Source organism: Podarcis vaucheri (genome assembly GCF_965113315.1).
Source record: "Podarcis vaucheri genome assembly, chromosome: 1".
NCBI lineage: Eukaryota > Metazoa > Chordata > Lepidosauria > Squamata > Lacertidae > Podarcis > Podarcis vaucheri.
This window is the reverse complement of record NC_138759.1, coordinates 101,801,168-101,827,795: the sequence shown is the minus strand read 5'-3', so window position 1 is coordinate 101,827,795 and position 26,628 is coordinate 101,801,168. Positions and strand designations below refer to the sequence as shown.

At 43.1% G+C, this 26,628-nt stretch overlaps 1 protein-coding gene across 3 annotated transcripts in view; it reads left to right on the top strand.

The window, feature by feature from the left end:
• The window catches only part of LRP1B (LDL receptor related protein 1B), a 768,212-nt gene that overhangs the window by 319,727 nt on the left and 421,857 nt on the right, over positions 1 to 26,628 (top strand). For all 3 annotated transcript variants that reach the window (XM_082196914.1, XM_082196915.1, XM_082196913.1), the window contains one exon: positions 19,043 to 19,180. In XM_082196914.1, the coding sequence (XP_082053040.1) occupies positions 19,043 to 19,180 (138 nt within the window). The remainder of the gene's footprint in view (positions 1 to 19,042; positions 19,181 to 26,628) is intronic.

Below are 26,628 nucleotides of genomic sequence, written 5' to 3'. Positions count from 1 at the left end.
ATATCACTGAAAGCATGCATACAAAAATGCATTGTATCTGGGAACATAGCTTGGGAAAATGTGTGTGTTAGGTAAGGTAAAGGTAAAGGGACCCCTGACCATTAGGTCCAGTTTTATTATATATAGATACACACGTGCACACACACACACACGCATTTCACTTACATTCCCTACTGAAGTGAACATAGATTAAATGAAATGCAAATGTTGTGAAACAGAATTTCCATTACAACCCATAGCTCAATAGATAGTGGTCTTTTTGTAGCAGCTCTGTTACAACACTTATATGGTACCTGTTACCCTTCTTTTATCCAACTCAAATAAGGAAGAACTCACAGCTCACCAGTGCTGCAGAAATACTCGTCATAATTTAAAGTAAAGGACCCCTGACCATTAGGTCCAGTCATGACCGAATCTGGGGTTGCGGAGCTCATCTCGCTTTATCGGCCGAGGGAGCCAGCGTACAGCTTCCGGGTCATGTGGCTAGCATGACTAAGCCACTTCTGGCGAACCAGAGCAGCGCACGGAAACGCCGTTTACCTTCCCACCAGAGTGGTACCTATTTATCTACTTGCACTTGGACGTGCTTTTGAACTGCTAGGTTGGCATGAGCTGGGACCGAGCAACGGGAGCTCACCCCGTCACAGGGATTCGAACCGCTGACCTTCTGATCAGCAAGCTCTAGGCTCTGTGGCTTAGACCACAGCGCCACCCGCATACCATGTGCTAGGTAACCTTGCATTAAATTGTAGATAAATGCACTGTAAAATGCTGAAGATTATTATTTTTAAAGTTGCAACCGGGTGTAGAGATGTGACAAGGACTGGAAAAATGAGAAACTGAGATAAACCAAAAGTGACAGATTGGTCCATTCCTATTCTAGTATAGAGTGAGAGGACTCTATAGTCGTTCCTGTTTGCTCTGAATTATGAGTGGTATTCAACTCAGAGCAGATCCAATCAAATTAATGGATCTAACTTAATTATGCTCATTCATTTTAATGGGTCTACTCTGAGTAAAACTTAGTTGGCTACCACCCAGTGGTTTTAGTACTCCTGGACTCTGGCATGACTGTATGTAAAGATTCAAGATAGCTTTAGTAAAGAAAACATGGGCAGGTAATAAAAACAAGTGTCCTGCATTTCAAGTGTTTTGCAGAAGCGCATGAATACAGTCACAATTCTCTGTAGAGTTCAAGTAAAGCCAACAGTTAGTTTGATAGGAACAGTAATCTGCCTTTACTCATTCATTTATGAATAACTAGGGTCATGGTAAAAAGAATGAATTGAGAGGCATGGAAACATTGTTCTCTTACCTTTTTTAACACTTTGATTTAACCCTTAAGACACTAATATATCAGCTTGGAGTATAGGGGGTGGAATTGAAGCTCACTTGAAGCCCCATTGACTTAAGTAGAAATTCATTTGTGTAATTGCGTGCCATGAACTGCAAAATTGGGGTGTCTGCTTGTATTATTTCCCTGCCACTGTAGTTAGTGGCTTCATCTTCCCCTGCCCCCGCCAGATAAATTGCTTAGCCATGGATTGTTTTTACTGCATTTTAAATATAGCATTAGGTACTTAACATATCAATCTGTTACTGAAATAAATATCTCTTGCAGCTAATAAAATGCTCAACCAACTCAGAAACAACTGATATACCACAAGGGCACCTACTGTGCAAGATATTCCAAGTCAATTGATATGGCTGAAATTGTAAACACACTTACCTGGGTATGATTCAGTGCAAGTAAACATGTATAGGTTTTGCACTCTCAGGCTGAAATCATATGCAAAGTTACATGAGGATGTGCCCCATTGAACCGACAGGGACTTACGTCTAAATAAATAGGTATCAGGTTATGCTGCAATTCTTTGTTTACTTTCTTTGGAGCTATTCACATTCAATTATATGAGCCTTATTTCTGAGCAAATATACATAGAATATGGTACAAAATTGATAAATTATATCTATAATAGCTGGAAATATCTGGATATATGCTTCTTATTTGTAATATCAAGGGCTTCACCATACCAAGCGATTATCCCTTTCGTGATGGCAGGTTACCTGAAAACCTTTGTCCCTTTATTTAAAGGTCACTTCCCAGTGACACTTCTGCTGTAGGTGTCTTCGGCAACATGTCATTAATTGTGAATTTGAGGCAAATTTATACTGGGCCATTTGCTCAACATACCATTGTGTTACTTGCTTCCTGATGCTCCCCCAGTCTGCCTGCATTATTCCTCCACACAGCCAGTTCAAATTTTAGAGGAGGAGTAGTAACATGTTAGTTGTAAAGTTTTCAAAAGGGATGAAAAATCACACTCTCCCACACACAGGAAAGCAGAGGAATTATTTAAGGGTTGGGAGGTTTTCCAGCCTTGTCCAGTTCCCATCCAACTTCACCTTGTGCCTTAAATGAACGGTTGGCATCCTGCGTCGGACTGTTTTCTCTCCTGAACTCCCATTAATTGCCAACATGTCTAGTTCCAAGAGGCATTCACTCAATTACTGCCCAATCTCCCCCCCCCCCAAGCTGGATTGAAGTTGTGCTATGCCACCACTGTGGCACTTTTAATGTTTTTATATATTCAAGGGATGGCAGAGGGACGGTTGTCCAGGGTGCAAAATTGTTAGGGGCACAACATTTCAACACCCAATGCTGCCTCAATACAGCTGTATGCTTCTGTCGCTGGGTTCCATTGAAAACGGCTTCTCCATGCAAACCAAGAAGTGACCTCTCTAGACCACAGAACGACTCTTCTTTTATTATCTCTGTGGCTGCAATCTCCTGGGTGATGCAGATGCCATTAGGCAGTTAAATGCACATGTATACTCCATCCATTTCCCTTCCTCCTTCCCACCCACCTACGTGCAGCCCCGGGCGCTGGCAACACACACTATGCCACTGCAATGCTGTGATTGCTCTGCTAAACCTTCACTGGTTTCTCACCAACCCACCTGCACAAGGTTTGCACCTTAATGTTGCATTCTGTGCCATCTAGTGAGAGCCAGTGTGGTGTAGTGGTTAAGTGCGGTAGTCTCGTAATCTGGGGAACTGGGTTCGCATCTCCGCTCCTCCACATGCAGCTGCTGGGTGACCTTGGGCCAGTCACACTTCTTTGAAGTCTCTCAGCCCCACTCACCTCACAGAGTGTTTGTTGTGGGGGAGGAAGGGAAAGGAGAATGTTAGCCGCTTTGAGACGCCTTAAAGGGAGTGAAAGGCGGGATATCAAATCCAAACTCTTCTTCTTCTTCTTCTAGTGACACTCTTTGATCTTCAGTTGATAGTGAGAGAGATGCACAGTTCATCTGTTCAAGGGGCTTTAAAAATATTTCTTACTTTGCATGTTGAAGGACTGAGCCTTTTCCCTGGAAACCAATGCCTTGACTAAGTCCTGGTGAGCCTTGCTACAACTGTATCTCTATAAGTTCTAAATAGGCATAGAAGTAATGCAGTGTATAAAGGTTGGAACAAAAAAAAGAAACAATATTTGGAATTAATGTGCAGTTTGCAGGCAAAGGAGATATGATGACTTGGGAAGGACCTACTATTTGCTGGGTAAATATTCCAGACGTGATTGTTTAAGGCATTGGAGGGTAAGGAGAGATGCTATGGCTGTAGAAAGCAATGTATCATTTTTAGAATGAGAAGCTAAATAGTAACCATAGGCTTATTCTGGCCATCTGGCAGCTACCATATCTTTCTGAAAGCTTGTATGTTCCTTATAATAAAACACTGGCGTTTACAACATTTCCCATAAACGATCTTGACACATTCTTGGTTTCATGTTTTAAAACACAGCAACATTTCATCTGAATACATTTTAGAGTCTTGATGCTTCACAGTGAAATTTCACTCTAATATGGGGGCAGATGTTCTTAATATCTGTCATAAATTCAGCTGAATACACTCTACGTTATGATTAACTGAAAAATCTTTTAACTGCTAGGAATATGAGTACATGAAAGAGATGGATTGCTTTCAATAAAGTGAGTGTTTGTGCTTGTAAAACTGTGCAGTTTCTATTTCCATCCCTTGACAGTTGACTTTATTCTAAATTATTCTTTCCCAGCAGAATCTAAGTGTGTTTTGATTAAATCACTGTATAAACAATATACAACACTTGTTCAAATATACATAGAACTGTGGGGAGTGTATGTGTGTGTGTAATCCCCCATTTCTCAATATAAAATACTCTCTTAATGTTATTCCACTGTGTTATGCTAGCATATTTTAGCACATGTTGCTGTCTATACCATGTGCATTAAACTGGGAACATTAATATGAAGCAATAGGAAATTATAAAGCATGTGCATGCCCTGCTGGCCACATGGATGATTGGTTATAAGTTATGAGAATGAGACGGGCAATGGAGCTGAAACAGAACTGAATGGAACTGACATGCTCATGATTCCCTACTTGCAAATGACAGCTCTTCTCAGCCAAACAGAGGATGCTCTTTCCTCTTGTTGAGCTGTCATTAATTTGGGGCTAGCAAGCCTGGAGGATCCTTGGGTGCACCTGACAGCTTCACAGGGTGTGAATCCCAATTCACTTGGCAAGCCTGAGTGGGGCGCTCCCAAATTTGAATTGGGGTTCACTTGCCTCAGAGAGAGAAGACACTGAATTTCAAGAGTCTCCTTAAACAGTCGACCCATCTATATTTCTGGGCTCTTTGCTATAATATGGAAAAATTTGTCAAAATGTGAAATATTGTTAAGAATATCAAATTGTTGCTTCATGGTGCTGACACTATCTGGAACACTGAACTCAGTGGGCAAGAGTATGCAATATATTGCATATTACTATATGAAGATGAATTAGTTTATTTATTTAATACGCTTCCCTAAAGAAGTCCAGAGTGGCAAACAGATCTGCATTAAAAGAGCACAATTAAAAATAAAACTTAATTAAAAACCTTTAAACACAGTTTGAAACATCTAAAACAACAAATGCAGTAAAACATTAAACTAATTTAAAAGAAGGTGTAACAAGTTCTTGTGTCCTCTGAAACAGAATTTTTCAGCAGGCCCCTAAAACAGCATAGTGAAGATGCCTGCCTAATGCAGTGTTTCCCAAACGTTTTTGGGCAACGGCACACCTGTTTACCGGAAAAAAATCTCGCGGCACACCACCATTAAAGCCCCGCCCCGTGACGTCAGCGCGCAGCGTCACGCCGGGAGGGACGCACAAAAGTGAACGTTTTTTCCCTTCCCCTTGCCGGGGTGGGAGGAGGCAGCAGAGCGAGGGACTGAGGGACAGCGGCAGCTGAGGCGGCGGCGGCTGTTGTGGTGGTGGCGGCGATAGCGGGCGGAGGAGGAGCCGTCGCCGGGAGTTGCTGCTGCTGCTGTTGCTGCTGCTGCCCGGACATGCCGGCCTCCTCCTCCTCCGCTGTCGCGCGCGCTGCCCCGCCGCTCGGCACCACCACCGCGGAGCCGCCCCCGGCTCGACGCGGATCCTCGCCGCCGCCGCCTCTCGCCGCCCGACTCGCCCGCCTCCCTCCCACGGCACACCAGCCGGTGTCTCACGGCACACTAGTGTGCCGCGGAACACCGGTTGGGAAACACTGGCCTAATGTGAATAGGCAGGGCATTGCAGAGCAAGGTGTTGCCACACTAAAGGAATGATGGGTGTTGTGTGGCACTTGCAGTAAACTGGTGCCAATGTGTTATGGGCTATAGATATACACCTTGCCATGGCCCAATAGCAAACTGGCAGCCATTGCAGATCATTGAGCACAAGTATAATGTGCTGACATACTCTATCACTCCTGTCAGCAATTGTGTTTCAGTGTTGTCCACTACCAGTAGTTTCCAGACTGAGGAGAAGGGAAGTCCCAAATACCTTTTAGCAAATAGATAATCAGGGCTGTCTTAAGCATATGCAATGCCAGGGTGCAAAGATTCGCCCGGTGCGCCCGTCTCCCCAGGTTGCCCAGTCCCAGGTGTGCAGGAGGGCAGAGCTGGCTGGCTGCCTCAGCGTCTCGTTGGCTCAGTCGCCCCCGAACTCGTGGTGCAGAGCCACCCACAGCAGAAGAGCCACTGTGGTGCTCTGACCAACGGGCGGGCTCTTCTCCAGACTCAGCTCTCGGGCCACAGACTCTCAGCCTGGTGCCCTGAGAGCCCAGCGCCCAGCACACCCCTAGTGCCTATGCGTAAGATGGCCCTGAAGATAATGCAGTGCAAAATTCCTTGTTGGCAGGTAATACTGTGCCTGTGACTTTTGACATATTTCTTAAAACTGCACACCTTTTGTTTCTCTAATACCTCACACCGAAGGTTTTGTAATTCACTTTCTCCCAAAAGGGCTGGTTTCTTTTCCCTCACATCCTCAATTTTGTTGTGGGATGAAATATTGTTGGTGAAACAAGGGAGATGGGAGTCCTAGTAGTTTATTAAATTTAATCACTGAGTCCCAAGGAATTATTGCTTCTTGTTTTATTTAAAGGCTTCTCAGCTCCTATGAAGTGTGCCCAAGCAGATTTTGTGAGGCAGTTGAAAATGCTGCGAAATTCCCTTCCTTATGCATTAACAGAAAAAGCCAGAAAGCTGGGAGGGGGAAACAGCCTCTACTTCTGCATTGTTAACTGATACAGTGGTACCTCGAGTTATGAACTTAATTCGTTCCGGAGGTCCGTTCTTAACCTGAAACTGTTCTTGACTAGAGGCGCGCTTTCGCTAATGGGGCCTCCCACTGCTGCCGCGCCACCAGCGCACGATTTCTGTTCTCATCCTGGGGCAAAGTTCGCAACCCAAAGTACTACTTTTGGGTTAGCAGAGCTTGTAACCCAAAGTGTTTGTAACCTGAAGCGTTTGTAACCTGAGGTACCACTGTATCTATAAAAGGTTATCTCAGTCAACTGAACCATCAGGTATGCTATTTCTATACTATGTTCAGGATTCAGACACAAAGTATGCTGTTTGTGTTTAACAAAACAATTTTTCACAAATTAAAACTGATCTCATGTTTGCTTTCAATGTATTACTATATGTACTTTTGAAGAACCTGCACATAAGTCTCAGAAGCTTGGGTGTAGAACAGAATTTCCGATTGAAAGTTGTCTGCTGCTCTAACAGGATACTCCCAATTGATAAGAAGCGGAATAGAAATGTGGATCTGCTCTGTTCTGACTTGGTTGAGTAACTGGTCTGCTCGGAACCTGGATATATCTTTTAGTCATTTAGTTTCTGAATGGAATTGGAGGCCCTTGGTACAATTAATCCTGTTGATGTAACTTCTGTAACATAATTATGTTATGGTTCATTTATATAATGCTATTTGACCCAAAGGCTTATAAAATTGTGAACAGCATACCAATACCAAAGAAGTAAACGGAGGGTTGTAGTCAAGGAAATCACTGCATGAGCAGAAGTCTTCTGCCTGTGCAACATAACTTCTCCTTCCTTCCCTGCCCCCCTCCACTTCACCTCATATCTACTCTGGATGTTCCCCTCAACTCTCTGGAGTAAATTCCATGGTGGAAAGAGAGGGAAGGGAAGTTCTATTGCATGAGTGGCAATGATGTTGTTAGATGCCGTCGTATAAAAGTACCCTACTGACAGTCAATCAGAACACTATAAAAATTTCTGTCAATCACAATGGATAAGTGTTTGTCAGTGGCATTCATATTCTCATTGCACATACAACTCTGCATAGAAACATAGGAAAGAAATCAAGGCCCTCTGATCATTCCATCAGCAACTGAACGATCTCCCTTCTCCTCCCCCTGCGCACTGTTCAGCATGTTAAATCCAAATAGAAGTCACAATGTCTGTGATTTGTAAAGTTTTTCTTCTAGATGCAGTTTTTGCTTTTACATTGTAAAAAGGCACTTTATAACTGCTATAATGTTCAACTGTGAATTCTCACAGGTAAAATGGTTTTATATTATTTCTGTGCAGTACATCGTATGAAAAAATGATTTACGCATTCTGTTTCAGTGAGATTTCATTTACATTTATGTGTTCTTCTAGAGGACAAAAGTGAATGAAATACACTGAAAAATAGGCAATTATTTTTTTAAAAGTATACATTACACTGCTGCATTAAAAGTAAAAACACTTGAAAATTAGTGACAACACAGATTAAATAATACAATACTTTGGTTCCCTCATCCCCTCTATTTTAAAAGTGATCCATAATTTAAAAGGACCACATTGGCTCTGTAAATAACATATTTTGTTTTCAGAAGTATGAATGTTATAATGGCAAATTCTCATGTAATTGCCTAAATTACACATTAATATAGCAGTGAACATCACCCAGCAAAAACAACATTTTTAACTAAGAAGGTGGGTTATAGCCAACGGGTGTACAACTAAAAGCCAGTTCTTGCCCCAAACCTTTATCTTTTCCACATGTCTCCAACCCCCGACTACTGAGAGTCAACCCTCCATAATATTTTCCCATTTTCATAATTGCCAAGAGTAGAAAATACTATGGCTTGGATCCAGATTTTGCCTCCTGTGAACAGAAGGCTTTTTAATCTTTTAGTGGAAAAATCCCCATGGTGGAACAGGGGAAGAGACAATATTTGTCAGTTGTCCTCTCCTCCTGCTTCCATCTTCCCATCTATTTCAGAAAGTTGGAAGACCCTCTAGAACAGCAAAGCACTGGGGGCTACAAGGGAAGAGGGTCTTTTTTTGGGGGGGGAAGACTTCTCCTTTTTCTGCTGAGAGGAGCTTATTGGACATAACTCTACTTATGGCTGCTACCTCCAGAGAGGGGAGATCCTGTATCCAACTCTTGAATTCCTCAACTATAAGATCAGAACATTGTATAGGAAATACCAAAAGAATTAATAATTATGAAAACAAACTTTCCTCAAACTTGCATTAACTGAGCTGGACATTCTGGTAGGGTGTTTTTTGTTTGTTTGTTGTTGCTTCACATTTCTTTTTTAAAACAAACAAACCCTCCAACTTTAATTCTAGTAAATATTTAATTTAATTATGCATATTTTAATATGATATATATATTATTTACAATTATATCCCACTTTTTTCTCTCCAAGCAGCTCAGAGTGTCATGCATGGTTCTTCCCTTTCTCAACAACTCTGTGGTGTTGTTTAGGCTGAGAGGTAGCAACTGGCTTTAGCCCCCCCCCCCCCGTGATGGTCTTGATGGCCAAGTGGAGATCTGTACCCTGGTATCTCAGGTCCTAGTCTGACACTCTAACCAATATACCACCCTGGCCCAATAATTGAGGAAAATGTTGTATTGTCCTGTGAAATTCAGGGAACACTGTGCATTTACAAAAGATTTTTGCCATTTGTTTGTTTCCTTTTAAATCAGAAAGAATAAAAAGAATAGCAGACGGTTATTGTATAGGATCTTCAAATTATGTGCCTACTATTTTGCTGTCATCATAAACCTTGTACTTCTGTTACCTATACTCACTACATTTCTGCAAAGATCAACATCTACATTTTTCTGCTGACATTTATTCAAGTTGGGTACGTAAATATCTGAACCATAAGTGGGGAAGTGTTACAATATTGCTGGTATTGGACATTTTAATTGTATGGGTAATTAACACCCTTTTGTTCACCTTACTATCATTTCTCTCAAGCTAAGGCACTTATTATCAGCCCATTCTTTAGCATGCACAGACACCAAATCATTACAACAATTGACACAAGGAAGTCTCAAAATGTGTGATGCTAATTAAGTTTAAGAGAGAAAAAACCACCCTTTAAAATTACTAATAGGTTCCTTATAACTAATGAATGACAATTTACATGAGACAACATTCATTTCTTACTACAACAGGCATTAAACACTGCTTTTAGTGTGTTGTATTAAATCACCAGAAAAATCCATTAACAAAGCTTTTATGTCAGTCTCTTAGAATATAAAGAATACCAGCAGCTATTTAAGCATTCTGCAAGCTAAAGAAGTCTTTGCCACATTTTCTTTGATTTTCAATTCAATTGCAGAGGTTCACAATTTTGTTCTTGAAATGGTTGGACAATGTGCTCTGAAGAATTCTTTCTTGTGCAATTGGTAGGGGCTGCTCAGTCTTCATGTGTGTGAACTGTAGATTTCAGTTTACTTTTCTGGTTTTTCTTTTTCCTTAAAAAAAAATGTGCAGGCTAGCTTTGACTTAATTAACTATAATTCGGAAGATATTTTTTCAACTAAAGATTAGAGGCACACTCTAATTTTGCAAGTAAGATTCCTAAAATAATGTACAGGAGGCATTAAGAATTCAAAAACCAAATTTAGTCAATAAGGCAATCTGCATCCTCTTGCGATTTCTTAATTGCTCCTTTCCAAATGCCAAACTGTTTTTTCCCCTAATGATGTTACTGCTCAATGTTACTTATCAGCTAGCATCATCCACTGCAATGTGCATGTGCAATAATGGGATTTCTGATCTATAGGCATTCTTTTTAGGGCAGATTCAGAGTGGAACACATTTTAAAGGTTTAGGAAGGCATTCATAGGTTAGGGGGGGGGAATAAACTTTTAACACAGTTATCCAGCAAATTGAGGGGGACGGAGCAGAGAAATGATTTCAGAGAAGAGGACCATTTAAAAACTATGCTTAAGGAGCATAGTTACCCATGACTGTTGCTTTATACCACTTCCTAAAATTTGTAATGCAAATAATTGGTGTAAACACAATGCTGGTCCTAGAATTGCTATTCATATTGACCTTAAAGCAAAATTTCAAGGGAGAAATGGAAATGTTTAGTTTGAGAAAAATGTGAATTTCAAGCAAAGTTAAGACTAGTGAAATTTCTCAAGAGGGTGGCTTCTAGCTATCCTTGTTCCAATTGCATCTTAAAGAAGCATGCATTCCTTCTTTTTGAGCTACTGCTATGGTTTTGTACCTATGTTTTTGCCAGATAATCCCTATAAATTTCATCACTTTGGCACTTCACTGCATCTAATGAAGGTTGCTCTCAAACCCTGCATATTGCAATCTTTTGGCCCCAGTGGCAAGTCAGCCTGGTCATAGCTATAGTTCTAAGCTGGGGTGTGTGTGTGTGTGTGTGTGTGTGTGTGTGTTACAGAAAATACTTTTAACTTAAGACAACAATCTACAATTGTTGCAGTGTGGGGTCTTTCTGTTCAATGTCCTTTCAGTGTCAATAGTCCATTCCATTTTCCTCCCCCTAGTTTTTCATCCCTCCCTCTTAAACAGATTTTCTGCATTATTCTCTCCAGTGAACAGACTCTGGGCTTGGGGAGGGAGAATGGGGTTCCCCAGAATTCTCCCCCCACAAGATGGTTCATACTTATACAAGCCTTAAGGTCCTCCTAAGCCTGCTGATACCTTTCTTTTAGTTGTAGATGGTAACATTTTGGCTACATAAGGACTTACAGAGTTTTGAAATTGCTATTAGTATATGCCTTCATATATATTTTTGATGCTTCTCATTGGTTTGGGACATTTAAGTGCAACATGCTGTGGGGGGACACTTGCACTGCCTAATCATTCATGTGTTATTTCCATTTGCCTTTCTTTATGTTCCCCAGTAATAAAAAGCTATCAGCTCCATAGCTTTAAAAAGGAGGAAAAACCCATGGGACCAAAATTTTCCACAAAGTTAAAACCTATCAATGTAGTTACAGCAGTTAGAGCAAATCATTCAAGCAATTCCAACTTCACCAAGGATCCATTACAAGAGAAAATGTTATTCACAATGGGAGAAAGAATTTCCTTCTTTTTTTTAATGGAAGTAATGCAAACTGAGGCTGAAAACAAGTTGAACAAATGTCTGTTATTTTCTCACTAATATCAGGTGAGAGGGAAGTGGAAATGATGGTTTGGAAAATTACATGCAGAAAGCAGGGCTAAGAGAAAAGAGACATAACCAAATTGAAGAATGTTGCTGCTTGTTGGAGATTGCCTACAGCAGCCTGCATTAAAAGCTCTTCTCGCATCTTAGAAATTTAAGATGGGTTATTTATTTTCAAGCCCCTGAGACGCTGATCCTATGCACACTTACTAGGGAGTAAGTCTTGTTGAAATCAGTGAGCTGATTCCAAGTAAGTATGCAAAAGATTGGTTTCACCTTTCTCACTTTCATTAGACAATGACTGGAAGAAAACCATTGCATGAGAGAACCAATCAGCAAGTATGGGTGCATTAATATCTCCAACAAGTCTGTGTTATTCACTCTGAAACTGAATGTGGTTGAGCTTGATCATTAAGTTGCACAAATAAGCTGTAGGCACAGTAGGAGGACACAGTCCATTCATTTAGATCTTATTGTGTCACTACTGTACAATAATCAGGCCTAGATGCACATTTACCGTTTTCAAGCCATTAAGTCTCTGATGCCAATACAACCACCCTTCTCAAGTTCATTTGAACGGGTCATTTATGTGGAAGTCTGGAACAGCTTAATTGTACTGCAACACTTTAAGCATAAGCCAGAATGAATGGCATCCTGTTGATGGAAACTGGAAGCTCTCACTTGGAGTGAAATGTACCAAAACAAAACTAAAAGCCAAAACAGTTTCTTCTTTCTGAGAGTATATGTATACAGTTGTTTCATTGTTTTGTTACAAAGAGACCACTTTACTTTGAGCTTGTCCTGGGGTGCTGTAAACTGGAGGTGCTCCAATGACTTGAACAAAGCTAAAACGATTTAATGAAGCCAAGGTCTAGTTCTGTAACTTTTATATTTGCAGCTTTGCAGGTAATACTTGCCGTCATCTATTGTTTTTCATAGTGCTCTCTCTTTCGTTGTTGTTTGTTGAGACCGATGCTCATTGTCGTTGCGCTGCTAGGATCCTTCAGTCAGCTGCAATGCAAATACAATACAGATATGCTTGTTTTATTTAAAGGGACTAAACAAAGTAGACATCATACTGAGATGCTCCCAAACTCAGTTAAATGGTAATATCGTTGCAAACAGAAGCACATAGCATAGAACTATGCAAAAGGGATTGCAAATGAATGGGACTTTCAATCTGTTTAGACTTAGACACCTTAGATGATCCTCAGGGTCCCTTTTCAACTCTACAGTTCTATGATTCTAGAAAGAGAATGCTGATATATTTGTTATCACTTGCTATTAACTTGCTTATGCCACCCCCCATACTTGAATGTTTACTGTCTTTTTGCTTTCTTCCTCCCAAAATTTCTACATTGTGCAAACAGTTAAGATTTCCATGTTTACTCAGTTTTAAGCCTCACCAAAGCTGTCTTCAGACATTCAGTTTGAATGCATGAACGGTCAAATGGGAATGTGCAGGAGGATGTATGATTGATACTAGTCTGAAAGGGGCTGTCATAGTTCACACAGAGCCCTGTGGGCGAGTAAAGCAGCCCTTTTCAGACTAAGGGCAATTGGGCATGGCTGGGGAGTGTGTCCCAGACTTTAGCTTCAGTCCTTTAATTTGCTGTGTATAGTGCATGACAATTAGGCCTACACCCCTTTGAATTCCCCTACCACTGCCTGTTTATGGGTTTAAATTCTATTGCCCAAATACTGTATTCTTCAGGAGTACAGCATTACCATTTCAGCCTATGCTTATAAAACATAGTTCTAATGGTAGTTGTATGGATTGCTCTTTCTAGCTTAAATATCTTAATTACAGTCATTAATCAACTTCATCAGATAATACTGCAGAGAGAGTCCATAGGTGCTTGCTTTATGAAAACCACTGCAGAGAAACCTTTGTTTTGATTGCCAGTACCAAGGATACTATGACAAGCATCTGAAGACTTGTGATAGGTGAGGTCCTGCCTGGAACTATAAAGATCCAAGGTCAATGGAAGGAGAGCTCCTTTCTCACCCAGAAGGACTCCCATCTCTGAGGTCACTACACGGTCACCCTGCCACCCTCTGACCGCTCAATGCACGGCTGAGGGTAGGAAAGGCAGCTGATTCATTTTGTGCTCAGAGTAATTATTTGCAAATTGATTTTAAAAAGAAAACATTTGAAGATATAGGGACTGTGGTACACTCATGTTGGGTGTGTGTTCATTGGAGATCCATGTTCCCTATGATTTTAAAGTTCTTGGACAAGTCGGTACCTCACAGTATTAAGCTAAGCACATGTGGATAAATTGATTTGGATTTGAAATATTGATGAAATAAAGATTTTAAATTACTTTCTTTACAGAAAGCTGTAGGTAACATTACTAGAGCGTTCTCTTTCTTTCTCTCTCTCTGTCCCAGGGATGGATATGGCAATCCCTTATCCAATTGGCCCCCTTGAGCACGGTAGGAGTGACACGACACACTGCCTCCCAATTCACCTGACACACCTCCCCCCATCCCTCACATTACCAAATTATACATGTGAGCTACACATACTGTATGAACAGTCCAACATGTGTAGACTGACTTAACAAGATTGATTTTTCAGATAAAATCCAGGAAGCAACCCAAAATCCAGGACCCAACTCAAACACTCTTTCACTTAATTATGGGATGATCATTTGAAGAATGGCCACCTGCTCCATGTCACGCAGCGATAAATTAATCACAGAGTCTTCTTCATAAACAGAATAAAACTTTTACTGGAGAAAATAAAGTTGTTCATAAACAGCATAGTTAAAGAGCATACACAGAGTGCTCAGAGCATATATCTGTCTCTTCACACAGTCTTAGTTGCTGATTAACTGGAGTCCTGGAGCCACTCTGTCTGCAACAACACAAACACACACACTGAGCTAGACAGACAGACAGACAGACAGACAGACACTGAGGCCCACAGAGACGCTGGCTGCTTTTATAGGGAGAATGAGTCATCACTCAAGATGGGTCACGAGTCACAGTGACTTAGCAGTTTGCTGTTAACAGTTAACAGGCTTAGGCTTGAATGATTGTGTAAGCCTTGTAGGCCTTGCCTTACTTCTTCTGCTCTCAAGAACCTTTATCTCATGACACTCCAAACTTCCAAATGATAGTGGTTACTTTCTGTATGCATATGTACAAACACAGACAGGCAAAAACTTGCATTAAGAACCACTTTTATATGCACTTCCACTGGGAGAGGGGATAATTATAGAACAGCAAAGAATGTGAGCCCTCGAAAGAATGATTCATCTGTATTTCTTTATTTTAAAAAACCAATTTAAAATCTGAGACGATTTATATCAAACTGTCTTTCCCTGATACATGGTGTCCTCAAATGCATTATGTATTATTGAATTATGTTGTATGGTCATATATGAGATCATTTCGAGAGAGAACATAATTTCCGTCTTCTCATTGTAATGTGACTGTTCCAGTAGCAGAAGGAAGTGGTTTTATTGAGGAAGGAGGATATGTAGGGACAAAAACAACATTGAAAATTTTAAAGTAGAGTGACATTTTTCCTGATTGCTTTAAAACTTTGACTCCATTGTTGTACTGACCTTTTTTTGTAATACTACTAGGATCACATCTTGCATGGGGGTTACGTTCCAGGGGGTAGCATGTAAAACCGAAATTGCTTATAATCAGAACGAGCCCCTGAAACTACCCTCACATGAGCAGTTTTGCCTTTAGTAGCCAGTGCAAGATCTTGCAAGTCGGTCCAAGATACCACTTCCAGAGCCTAGGGGAGACCTTTGCAAAACCCAGTAAGAAAGGTAAAAGCTCTTTCCACAGTAATTCTTGCTGAGAGTGCGTAGTCCCAGTCCATTCCCTAGGGGTGGGGGAATGCTTCACATTGAGGAGAAGTGCCCTGAGGGTGGGGAGTGCCAAACCTTTCTCTACTGCCCTGACTTCCCTGTGCCCTAAGGTGAGTTCCTGCTGAACCTCGGGCAGAATGTTGAGGTAGCAAAGGCAGCTTTCATCTTTCTTTGCAGCCTACAGTCAGGGGTGCTCCTCTTTGCCTGTCCTCTTTACTGAATGCTAAAGTCGTTTCTCTCTCTCTCTCTCACACACACACACACAAAGGATGCAGTTATCTGAGCTTAGCTGTGGCCTTTCACACATCTGCCTTTCACATGTAGTCTGACCCTATACATCAGTGATGGCCAAACTTGGCCCTCCAGCTGTTTTTGGACTACAACTCCCATCATCCCTAGCTAACAGGACCAGTGGTCAGGGGTGATGGGAATTGTAGTCTAAAAACAGCTGGAGGGCCAAGTTTGGCCATCACTGCTATACATGTTTTCTGAGAACTAAGTCCCATGGAATTCTGATGACTTTATGCATTACCAAGCTGTCATGAACAGGGATGCAGCTCTAGGGTGCCATGAATCTTCCATCACTGTACATGAACTCTTAAATTCTAGTTCTCTTCTACCTGCTGGTGTCACTCACATTATGGCAGCCTAGTCACTATGAGTCTCCTAACCCAAGGCCCCTCCCGATGTCCTTCTGGATAGCTGCATGGTTGCACATAATGGCAAACCTAAGGCATGCAAAGCTCATTTTAAATTTAGAGTGAAATTTTATAATTATATTTTTGCAGCTGTGTTGACCTACTCTGCAAAACCCTACAAAACACATAAGGGGCCCAGCTCAGGGAAATTACCTTAATTTGCTTAAATGTATGATGCCTAGGTTAACTAGGAATAGCAATATAGTACAAGCTCTTATCCTGGCCACAAGATCATCTTTAGCACGTCATAGTGTTGCTTAGGTCAGGATATTTTCTCCCAGTATCTTCTATACTGAGGAAATAAATTATCAAGATTGACTGAGTGCATTCCTCTTCCAGCATCTGAGCACTGAAAACCCCTAGGATGAGGAGACCCTGAATGAAGGGAGGGATGAACCAACCCTTTGCTTACAGGCTTTCTCACTCAATCCTAGCATAACTTTATTTTACAATATTACGTGGCCTTGAGAGAGCAATATGCCAAGAAAGAATATTAACTACATATACCCAGACCACTCAATGTCAGAATAATCACATTTGTATGTTAATCAGCCCTCTTAATCTATTGCTTATTTGTTTTTGTAAACAGAATAAAAAATTCCCCTTGGAAATGTAGTTTCATGATTAATATATATTTCTGGGAGTCTATTCATCTTCACTTCAAACCATCCCCTGTTCACAAACAAATAGGCTTTTGCAAGTAGTTGTGTGATCCCCTTCACTGGGGGATAAGTCAGATAATATTTTAAAGATTTCAGAATGTTCATTCTCTTTATAGGAGAGTCTGTATATTTTAGCAGAAGGAAGTATAAGAGCCAATTGACTTAGTACAGTGGAAGGTAATCTTGTGGAAGACTGATGCAAATTATTTTTCTGTCAATAGAATAAAAGAACTTTTCTGATTTTCACTGTAATGTGAAAAAGAACTAAACTCTTCCTCCTTTTATCCATCTTTGGCTGGCTCAGTGTGCTTTGAGATGGGTCTTCTTTGTGTGTTCAGTGCTCCTCATGCATACAATGACATTGTTGGCATCAGAATGCCAGGTTGTATTTCCCTCTGTTTAATCCAAATTTACCCTTTCTAAGGAAAACCCTCTAAAACTGTGTACACATTACCATTTACTCTGGCTCTGGTGTGCTGCTACCATTGGTGTTTGAAGCTGTGTACACGCAAATTTGTTAGTCTTCAAGGTGCCACAATGCACTTTATTTTTGCTGCAACAGACTAACAGAGCTGATTAACAGTTGCTGATAAACAGTCCTTTGTTTAAATCAGAGCTATTGCATGAACCACAATTGTGGATTATGAGCTATGTTGGGACCAGATGGGAAGCCTATGGGGACCAGAATGAGCTTTCAGGCTGCTAGTTAGATTTCCTGAATCTAGGACTTTGAACAAACTTAGCATTTAATGCAGCACTTATCAAACATTTTGATGTGAGGCCCACATATAAACTTAGTATTTTGAGACCCATCTGTGACTTAACTTTACTTTCCCATCCCTACTTCCCCCTTCTATTTTCCCACTCTGCAACAGAAAATGCAAGAATATCACATCAATAGTTAACAAGTGTATATTGTATGGGCATATGCTGGCAGTATATATTCAAACAGAATTTAAGCAAGACATGAGGGAGAGAGTGTTCCTAAATTTTAAAGGGGCCACAGAACAGTATTGTTACACTGTTGGCTTGGTGAAACTGCCCCTGGAAATGGAGGAGGGCATTTAAAAAACCTCCCAGTTGTGCAACCCACCCAGAAATACAATGGCATACCCTCGAACATTTCTCCAGTGAAAATAGGGACATCCCATTCCATAATGATAATTTTACTGTTTATACCCCACACATCTTATTGGGTTGCCCTAGCCACTCAGGGCAGCTTCCAACACATATAAAAACATAATACAACATTAAACATTTCTTTTAAAAAACCTTCCCTATACAGGATTGACTTCAGACAGCTTGGGGGTCAGATAACTCCATACCCTCCAACATTTCTCCAATGAAAATAGGGACATCCTTAGGAAAAGTGTGACATTCCAAGATCAAATCAGAAACCGGGATAGTTTTTCTAAATCAGGGACATCCCTGGACTTGGAGTGTCTGCGATGGGTCACAGCAATGGGCTGTGCCCCACAATTACTAATTTAAGGCACATAATCTGATTCATAGCAAATGGGCACAGAACAATAATTTGCCAAGGCACGGTAATAATTAATATTTTGGTGTTCTTGATGTTGCCATGTCATAATGAATGCATTTTTGCTTAGGTTGTTTTACCCTTTTCTGCTATAAATGGTTAAGTCCTTGCCTAAGGTCTCCTAAATAACAGACTAGCAGGTTTGTGTTGTAATTATATTGAAAAATAAGAACTGAATAATATTTGAAAACAATCTGCACACTGTCCTTAACGTTGCTAAATATAATTTTCAGCATCCCTAATCTTTAGAGAAAAGTAAACCTGCCATAAAAATGATAAATTGCATAGTCTTCATTTTTTAAAAATAATCCTCTTTAAACAGTTGATTTTCTTTTAATTATGTTAATCCTTATTAAGAGACTATAATTCTGCTGGTAATGCACAGGAAAGCTGCATAGTAGACAACTGCACAGAAAAGCTTGCAGTTAGCATTAAAGTGGAAATATTATGCAAATACATGACAGTAGGGTACTTTCTTTGCTTTACTAATCTTTATTTATTTGAACAGAATCAGAATGCATATTAATTAGTCTGTATCTATTCTTTTTTTAGGTCCTGAAGAAACAGAATTCAAGTGTCCCCTGAATCATATGAAATGTATTGGCACCAACAGATGTGTTCACTTGTCCCAACTCTGCAATGGCGTGTATGACTGTCCTGATGGATATGATGAAGGCGTACATTGTCGAGGTAAGTGAATTTGATGATGGTTTGAAACATCCCACTTTCAGGGGTTTAGGGGTCATAGTGGTTGAGTTTGTTTATTATGTTTAACTTTTAGATTTACTCTTGTGGATACATTAATGCAAGTTTCACCACTTCTATGCTTAAGCAGAACCTTTTAGCTTTCTAACAGCTTTATTGAACTTTAGCTGGATTGGGGCTGTTCTTTGCTTTCTTCCCCCTGTCTTGCAAGGAAATGTTATAAAACATGGTGGTACTTGTGGGCAGAGGGGCATCTGGGGTTGTACGAAATTCTTCCGATTCTGAAAGTTCCCTCCTCTCAGTTCTATCACTACCACTTATAAACTGTCCTCGTCGTCACGTGCCATGACATATTTCCAGAATATGAATGGCTAGGAAACACCCCTTTTGTAGCCGCAGTTAAATAAAATGAGTGTACCCAACTTTGCCTTTCCAGCATCATCTTCTCTGACTCCCCTCTGTGCGTTTGTCATCCATGCTACTTTTGGTATCTCACCTTCATTCATCAACCCACTTCCCTCTTCTCTAAACCCACTTCGGGGCATAGGAGTCAGCTCCTAAACACCAAGGTCCCTTTGCCCCTTCATAAAATATTTGAAGCCCCCCCCAAGTTGAAGGGCATTCAAATGGTGTGCATGCATCACCTCTTGTGATCAGTTATGCAGGGTGGGGCTTACCTGCCCCCCAAATATTTATTTAAGTTGGTACCCCTGTTTCAGAGCCAGACTAGATTCAGTTTAGCAGTGGTTCCATATCCACCTTGGTATTCCTTGTGATTCTTCACTAATAATTTGTCTGGTTCCTACCTTTTGGCCTACCCTGAGATGTATATTTAATGTATATGGATGTTCATCTGGCTTATCTTGAGCAAATGTTTCATAATAGTTGTCAGGGGATGATTAGCTGCTTGTGCTTAAAATAGTGCCCCTTCAGAGTTTGTGCGACCCCACAAACCTCTGTGTGTGACAGAGCTCCTCAGACATGTCTGCTCTAGTCACTTGTAGAGTCCGACAGTGGCTGTCTGCGGAAGCGCTTCCAGCAAAGAAGTTCCTTAACGGAAACGCGTCTCCTGGACTCACGACGTGACAGCTTCCGGCGAAGCATAGGTCTCCCTGCAGTTGCTTCTGACACCTCCCCGCTATTTTCGCTCGAAGTGTCTCTCACCCCTTTCTCTCCCCTTCTGCTTCCTGCCTGGGCTGCTGCGTCTCTCTCAGCATTACTGAGATCCTCCTCCAGGGACCCCGCGCTCCCCCTGCTGGTCCCTGCTTTGGCTGTTGACTCTCTCCCAGTCTCTGGGAGCCCTACCACTTCCCTTTCCTCCGATGTCAGTTCCCTGACATCCACCTCCCCTCCAGGGCCCCCCTCTCCCCCGCCCCTACTCTCTCCTCTGGGCGGTGAGGAGCTGAAACCCCTAAAAGAATCCTCTTCATCTTCCGACGTCTCGAACATTTCCCTCCATCGGTCTTCGTTCCGACTCGCTGAATCCTCCTCCACCTCGGAATCAGCGAACCCCTCCAACTCTTCTTCTTCGTCGGTGGTGGCGAAGTATTCCCTCCGGAACCTCGCCACTGGCTGGGGTTTCCGAGGGAATCTCTGATGAAAAGTTTCAATCAAAACCTCGTCATCTACATCCTCTGCCCTGACCCAGGTGTTTTCCGACTCCGGCTCCCCTTCCCACATTACCAAATACTCTACTTGCTCTCCCCTCCACCTGGAATCGAGAATCTCCGCTACATGGTAGCTGTGTTCTTTTTCCTCCATAGCTGGTCCCCTATTGACCCTCCCCTCTCTGTCCCCTATATACGGTGACAGCAATGATCTGTGGAACACTGGGTGCAACTTCATGTGGTTAGGTAACCGGAGTCTGAAAGCCACTGGGTTGACCTGTTGCGTGACTTCAAATGGGCCCAGCCTTTTGGGTCTTAACTTCTTACAACCTCCTTTAAATGGTAACCCTTGGGTGGACAACCACACCTGGTCCCCCACCCTAATGCTTTCTCCTTCCCTTCTGGTTTTGTCTGCCTGCCTCTTATATTCCTCCTTCGCCCTGTTTAAATTAAGTTGGAGCTGGCGATGGATCGCTTCCATTTCTTCAACGAACTGTTCTGCGGCTGGAACGCTCCAGTTCTCCCCCTCCCCCCCTGGGAAGGCTCGGGGATGACACCCGTGATTGGCCAAAAAAGGGCTCATTCCCGTGGACACGTTCTCCGCATTGTTATAGGCAAATTCTGCCAACGCCAGCTTCTCCACCCAATCATTCTCTCTGTCATTCACATAACACCTCAAATATTGCTGGAGGACACCATTAGCTCTTTCCGCCTGCCCGTTGGTTTCTGGATGGCGGGCAGTGGAAAAATTCACCTCTACATGCAATAAGCTCATGAGCTTCCTCCAGAACCTGGAAGTAAATTGTTTCCCTCGGTCCGAAACCACCCTCAAGGGGGCACCATGCAATCTAAACACATTTTCCACAAACAATTTAGCGGTTTCTTCTGCTGTGACCGCATGTGAGCAGGCTATAAAGTGGGCCATCTTGGTTAACAGGTCTACCACAACCATAATGGCTGTCTTCCCTTTGGACCTGGGCAGATCAGTCATAAAATCTATTGCCACTGCCTCCCATGGTCTTTCCGGCGTGGGTAGTGGTTCTAATAAACCTGCCGGTGCCCGCCTCTCCCCCTTGGCTCGTTGACATCGGTCACACCCTCTCACATACTCCCGCACATCTTCCCTGACCTTGGGCCACCAGAATTCCCTGGTAACCAGCCACATGGTTTTGTGTTGCCCAAAATGCCCTGCTGTGGGGCTATCGTGCAGTTGCTTGAGTACCTTTTCCCTCAATTCTCCTTCAGGTACGTATAACGCTCCCTTGTAGTACAACGCCCCGTTTCTCTCCTCAAAACCCCCGGGTTTGTCTCCCTCCCTCCTGAGACCCCTGAGTTTGTCCTGGGCATATTCATCCTGCACCGTTCCCTCTATCAGTTCCCTTAGCCCCACCAATGCCGCCCCACACACCCAGCGATCCTCGGGAATGACATGGGTCTCTTCGGGTGCACCCTCTCCCTCCAAATATTCAGGTTTGCGTGAGAGAGCGTCCGCCCTAACGTTCTCCTGGCCTGGTACGTAACAAATCTCAAAGTTAAATTTGGAGAACTCCTGGGCCCATCTCAACTGCCGTTGGTTGAGCACTCGCGCAGTTCTCCAATACTCTAGATTCTTATGGTCCGTGCGCACTTGCACCTTCTGTTGTGCACCAATTAGTAGGTGCCTCCATCTCCGGAAGGCCTCATAAATCGCAAGAAGTTCCCGGTCGTACACCGTGTAGTTTCTCTCAGATTTGTTCAGCTTTCGCGAAAAGAAGGCACACGGTCGCCACTCGGACCCCTCCTTCCCCGGCTGCAGAAGAAGCACCGCCCCTATGGCTCTGTCAGAAGCGTCTGTTTCGACCCTCAGCTTTTTTTGTAAATCCACATGTAGAAGTTGTTCGTCAGAGGCGAAGGCCTTTTTCAGTTCCTCAAACGCTCGCTCCGCCTCCCCCGTCCAAACAAACTTCTTTTTGCTGCTGAGACAGTCCGTGATGGGCGCCGTCAGGTGAGCGAAGTTTCGGATGAACTTACGATAAAAGTTTCCAAACCCTAGGAACCTCTGCACATCCTTCTTAGTCTTGGGGGTTTTCCATTCCAGCACCGCTTGAACCTTGCCGGGGTCCATGGCCAACCCCTTGTCTGACAAGCGGTACCCCAGGAATTCCACCTCCTTGGTATGAAACTGACACTTCTCCAGTTTCACCCACAGTCTGTTGGCTTGCAGCCTGCTCAACACTTCTCTGACGTCTCTCACATGTTGCTCCTCATTCTCCGAATACACCAACACGTCATCTAAGAAGGCCACGCAATTCTTGTAGAGCAAAGGCCCCAGTACATGGTTCATAAAGGCTTGAAAACACGCGGAGCCTGCTTGTAATCCAAAAGGCATAACGAGATATTCAAATGCCCCCAAAGGGGTGAACATGGTGGTCTTCCATTCATCCCCTTTCCTTATACGTATCAGGTTGTACGCCCCCCTTAGGTCCAGCTTTGTAAAAATCTTTCCTTTTCGCACCCTGGTCAAAATATCATCAATCCTGGGCATAGGAAAAGCCACCGGCTCTGTCACTGCATTTAGGGCCCGAAAGTCACATACCAGTCTCGGCTTGTCCGTGTTCTTTTTATCCACAAAAAACACTGGGCTACCCCCCGCTGCCTTGGACTCTCTGATGAAGCCTCTCTTCAGGTTCTTGTCAATGAACGCTCGCAACTCCTGCATCTCCCTGTCTGACATGGCATACAACCTGCCTACAGGAAGCTGTGCTCCAGGGAGTAAATTGATCTGGCAATCAAAGGGCCTATGCGGGGGTAGTTGGTCAGCTTCCTTCTCGCTGAACACGTCGCTGAGATCAGCATACTGTGATGGCACCTTCCCCTTCTCCATCACTTCCGTCCCTGCTAGGGTGGCTTGGGCCCCTGCTGACCCCTTTTCCCCCCTGCAGTGTTCTAAGCAATGTGCGGAACCGAAGGAAACCACTCTTTGATGCCAGCCCACCAGCGGATCATGTAGGGCTAGCCAGCTCATTCCCAAAATAATGGGAGCGCCTCCCAAGGTGGCCACATTAAACGCTATCAGTTCTGTGTGCCTTGCCACCCTCATTATCATTGGGATGGTCTGCAAGCTGACGCCTCCTCCCAACAGTTCTCTGCCATCGATCGTGGTCACCTGCAGGGGGTTGCTTAAGGGGATAGTCTGTATCTGGTGTTCAGCAGCAAACTCCTTGCTCATGAAATTGCAGGAGCTGCCTGAGTCCAACAGCGCCTTTATTTTTAGGGGGTGTCCATTTTGCAACTCTAGCGACACTTCAATCACTAGAGCAGGTCGAGGAGCTTCTGGCACTGGCACTTGGGGAAGGGGCACTTTCACTGCTCTTTGGCCTGGCTGCAGTGCCCTGCTGGCAACCAGGCGTTGGCTTTTACCTGCTCCGTTTCTCCCTGCTCTTCCCCCTCAACAGTTCCCACCATCCCTTGCCATTCCTTCCTCTGGGGGCAGACTCTGGCAAAGTGGCCTGGCTGTTGGCAGAGATAGCATTTCCGGGGTCCCTTTCCCTCCTTCTTCGCCCCCTCACTGGGCTTTGAAACTGCGCGCGCGCGGGCTGTTCCGATTTCCATCGGCTCTGCCGGCGGGAAAGCTGGCTCAGGAATGTCTGGAATGCGTAACTCCTTCCAACGTTCCCCTCTCCCTTCCCGCCTCTCCAAGGCTCTTGCCTCCTGGCGCGCTCCAATGGTCAGCGCAGATTTGGTCAGCTGATCCATAGACACCGCCCTGGGGCTCCTGGCCAGCTCGTCTTTCACAGCTGAAGAAAGACCTTCTTCAAATAGCATCTGAATGGGTGCTGCCGATAAATCCCACCCCAATCTGTGAATCAGCATGGTAAATTCAGTCCAGTACTCACGGACAGATCTGCTTCCCTGCTTGCAAGCCATTAGCTGTCTGCGCACTACCCCCTCCTCAATATCGCTGGAGAACATGATATCCATTGCACGAAAGAATTTCATAGTGTCCTTCAGGATATCGTTGTGCGTTGCCATCAGGGGTCGAACCCAATCTCGCGCCTCCTTCTCAAGATGCCCAATTACGAAAGCAACTCGGGATTCCTCATCAGGGAACTCATCAAACTGCACATTCAGGGCATATTGCATTTCAGTCCTAAAGGCATGGTAATCCTTGGGGTCCCCCCCAAACTTCTGCACTAATCCTGGTACCTTTCTGGGGAACTGAGTGGTTCTCCCCTTCTTGTCTGCATCTTGAGCCCTCCTCTCCTCGAGCCTCGCCGTCTGCAGCGCAAGTTGGACCTCCAATGCTCGGTATCTGTCTTCCAAGCTTGGACCAGCTCCACCCCCTGCGGCTCCGGCTCCTGCTGGGTCGCTCATGATGCCTTCTCCTGCACAGGCAGCGTACAGAGACTGTCGGACTGCTGTCAGGGGATGATTAGCTGCTTGTGCTTAAAATAGTGCCCCTTCAGAGTTTGTGCGACCCCACAAACCTCTGTGTGTGACAGAGCTCCTCAGACATGTCTGCTCTAGTCACTTGTAGAGTCCGACAGTGGCTGTCTGCGGAAGCGCTTCCAGCAAAGAAGTTCCTTAACGGAAACGCGTCTCCTGGACTCACGACGTGACAGCTTCCGGCGAAGCATAGGTCTCCCTGCAGTTGCTTCTGACACCTCCCCGCTATTTTCGCTCGAAGTGTCTCTCACCCCTTTCTCTCCCCTTCTGCTTCCTGCCTGGGCTGCTGCGTCTCTCTCAGCATTACTGAGATCCTCCTCCAGGGACCCCGCGCTCCCCCTGCTGGTCCCTGCTTTGGCTGTTGACTCTCTCCCAGTCTCTGGGAGCCCTACCACTTCCCTTTCCTCCGATGTCAGTTCCCTGACAATAGTCATAACTGCAAAGCCATAGCAGGCCTACTATTGCTTTCACATTTAGGGATTTGATTGATGTGCGATATCAGATAATGCTTTGTGTTGGCATTCACATGATCACACATAAAGTATGTAAGGTTTTTAATGTTATTCTTTGCCCTACACTGTCTTGGTGGTCAAAGTGGGAAATGGTTCAGTAGACCAAATCATTTTGTATTTCTGAGAATTTGCATCTTTAATTAACTATTAAGAATGGCATTAAGAAAACGTCAGCATTTTATGATATAAAGTGCTATTCAAACAGTTGTCAAAAGAAAAGAATTCATTTAATTTGGCAGTTTTTAAAGTGCAATTTGTCTTAGCCCTCAACACGAATTATGCTCCTGGGATCCCTTCCCCTGTATATGTTTGTTAAAACTGCTAAATGAGTGAATAAGCCTAATTAGTAACATTGCAAGGTTATAAATCAGCTCATTAAAATGGTAGCTGTTCTTATTTATGTACAAATACTGAAGCATCACAAGCATTAGATCTATTTATTTTATTCTAATATTTATAGATTGTGTTCTCTGCCAAAAGAGTGGCACTCAAAATCACTTTTTTAAAAAGTGTGCAATTCATTATGCAACGTGTATATTTCAGAACAAAATTCTGAAATTGCTTTATGAATGCTGATTTCAAGGGAAATAAGTGTTTGTAAAATTTAAATAAAACATTTAAAAGCCTAATTTATAAATTCAGAATGTATAACTTCAATCAGGGTGAATCACTGTGTAGTGGCCCATGGAATGATGTTCTTGACTTGATTGCTTTCTTTTCTTTATTGTGGTCTTTATGGGTTTTCTTCTTCTTTTGTATCTGCAAAAGAAAATATGAATTATTAAAATATGGAGGCATTTCAAAAGTGAATATTCAGTGTAAAACATCAAAAGTTTGTGCCTCTGCAAAAGTTGTGCTGTTGCCCATTCCGAAAACCTTCAGGCTATAA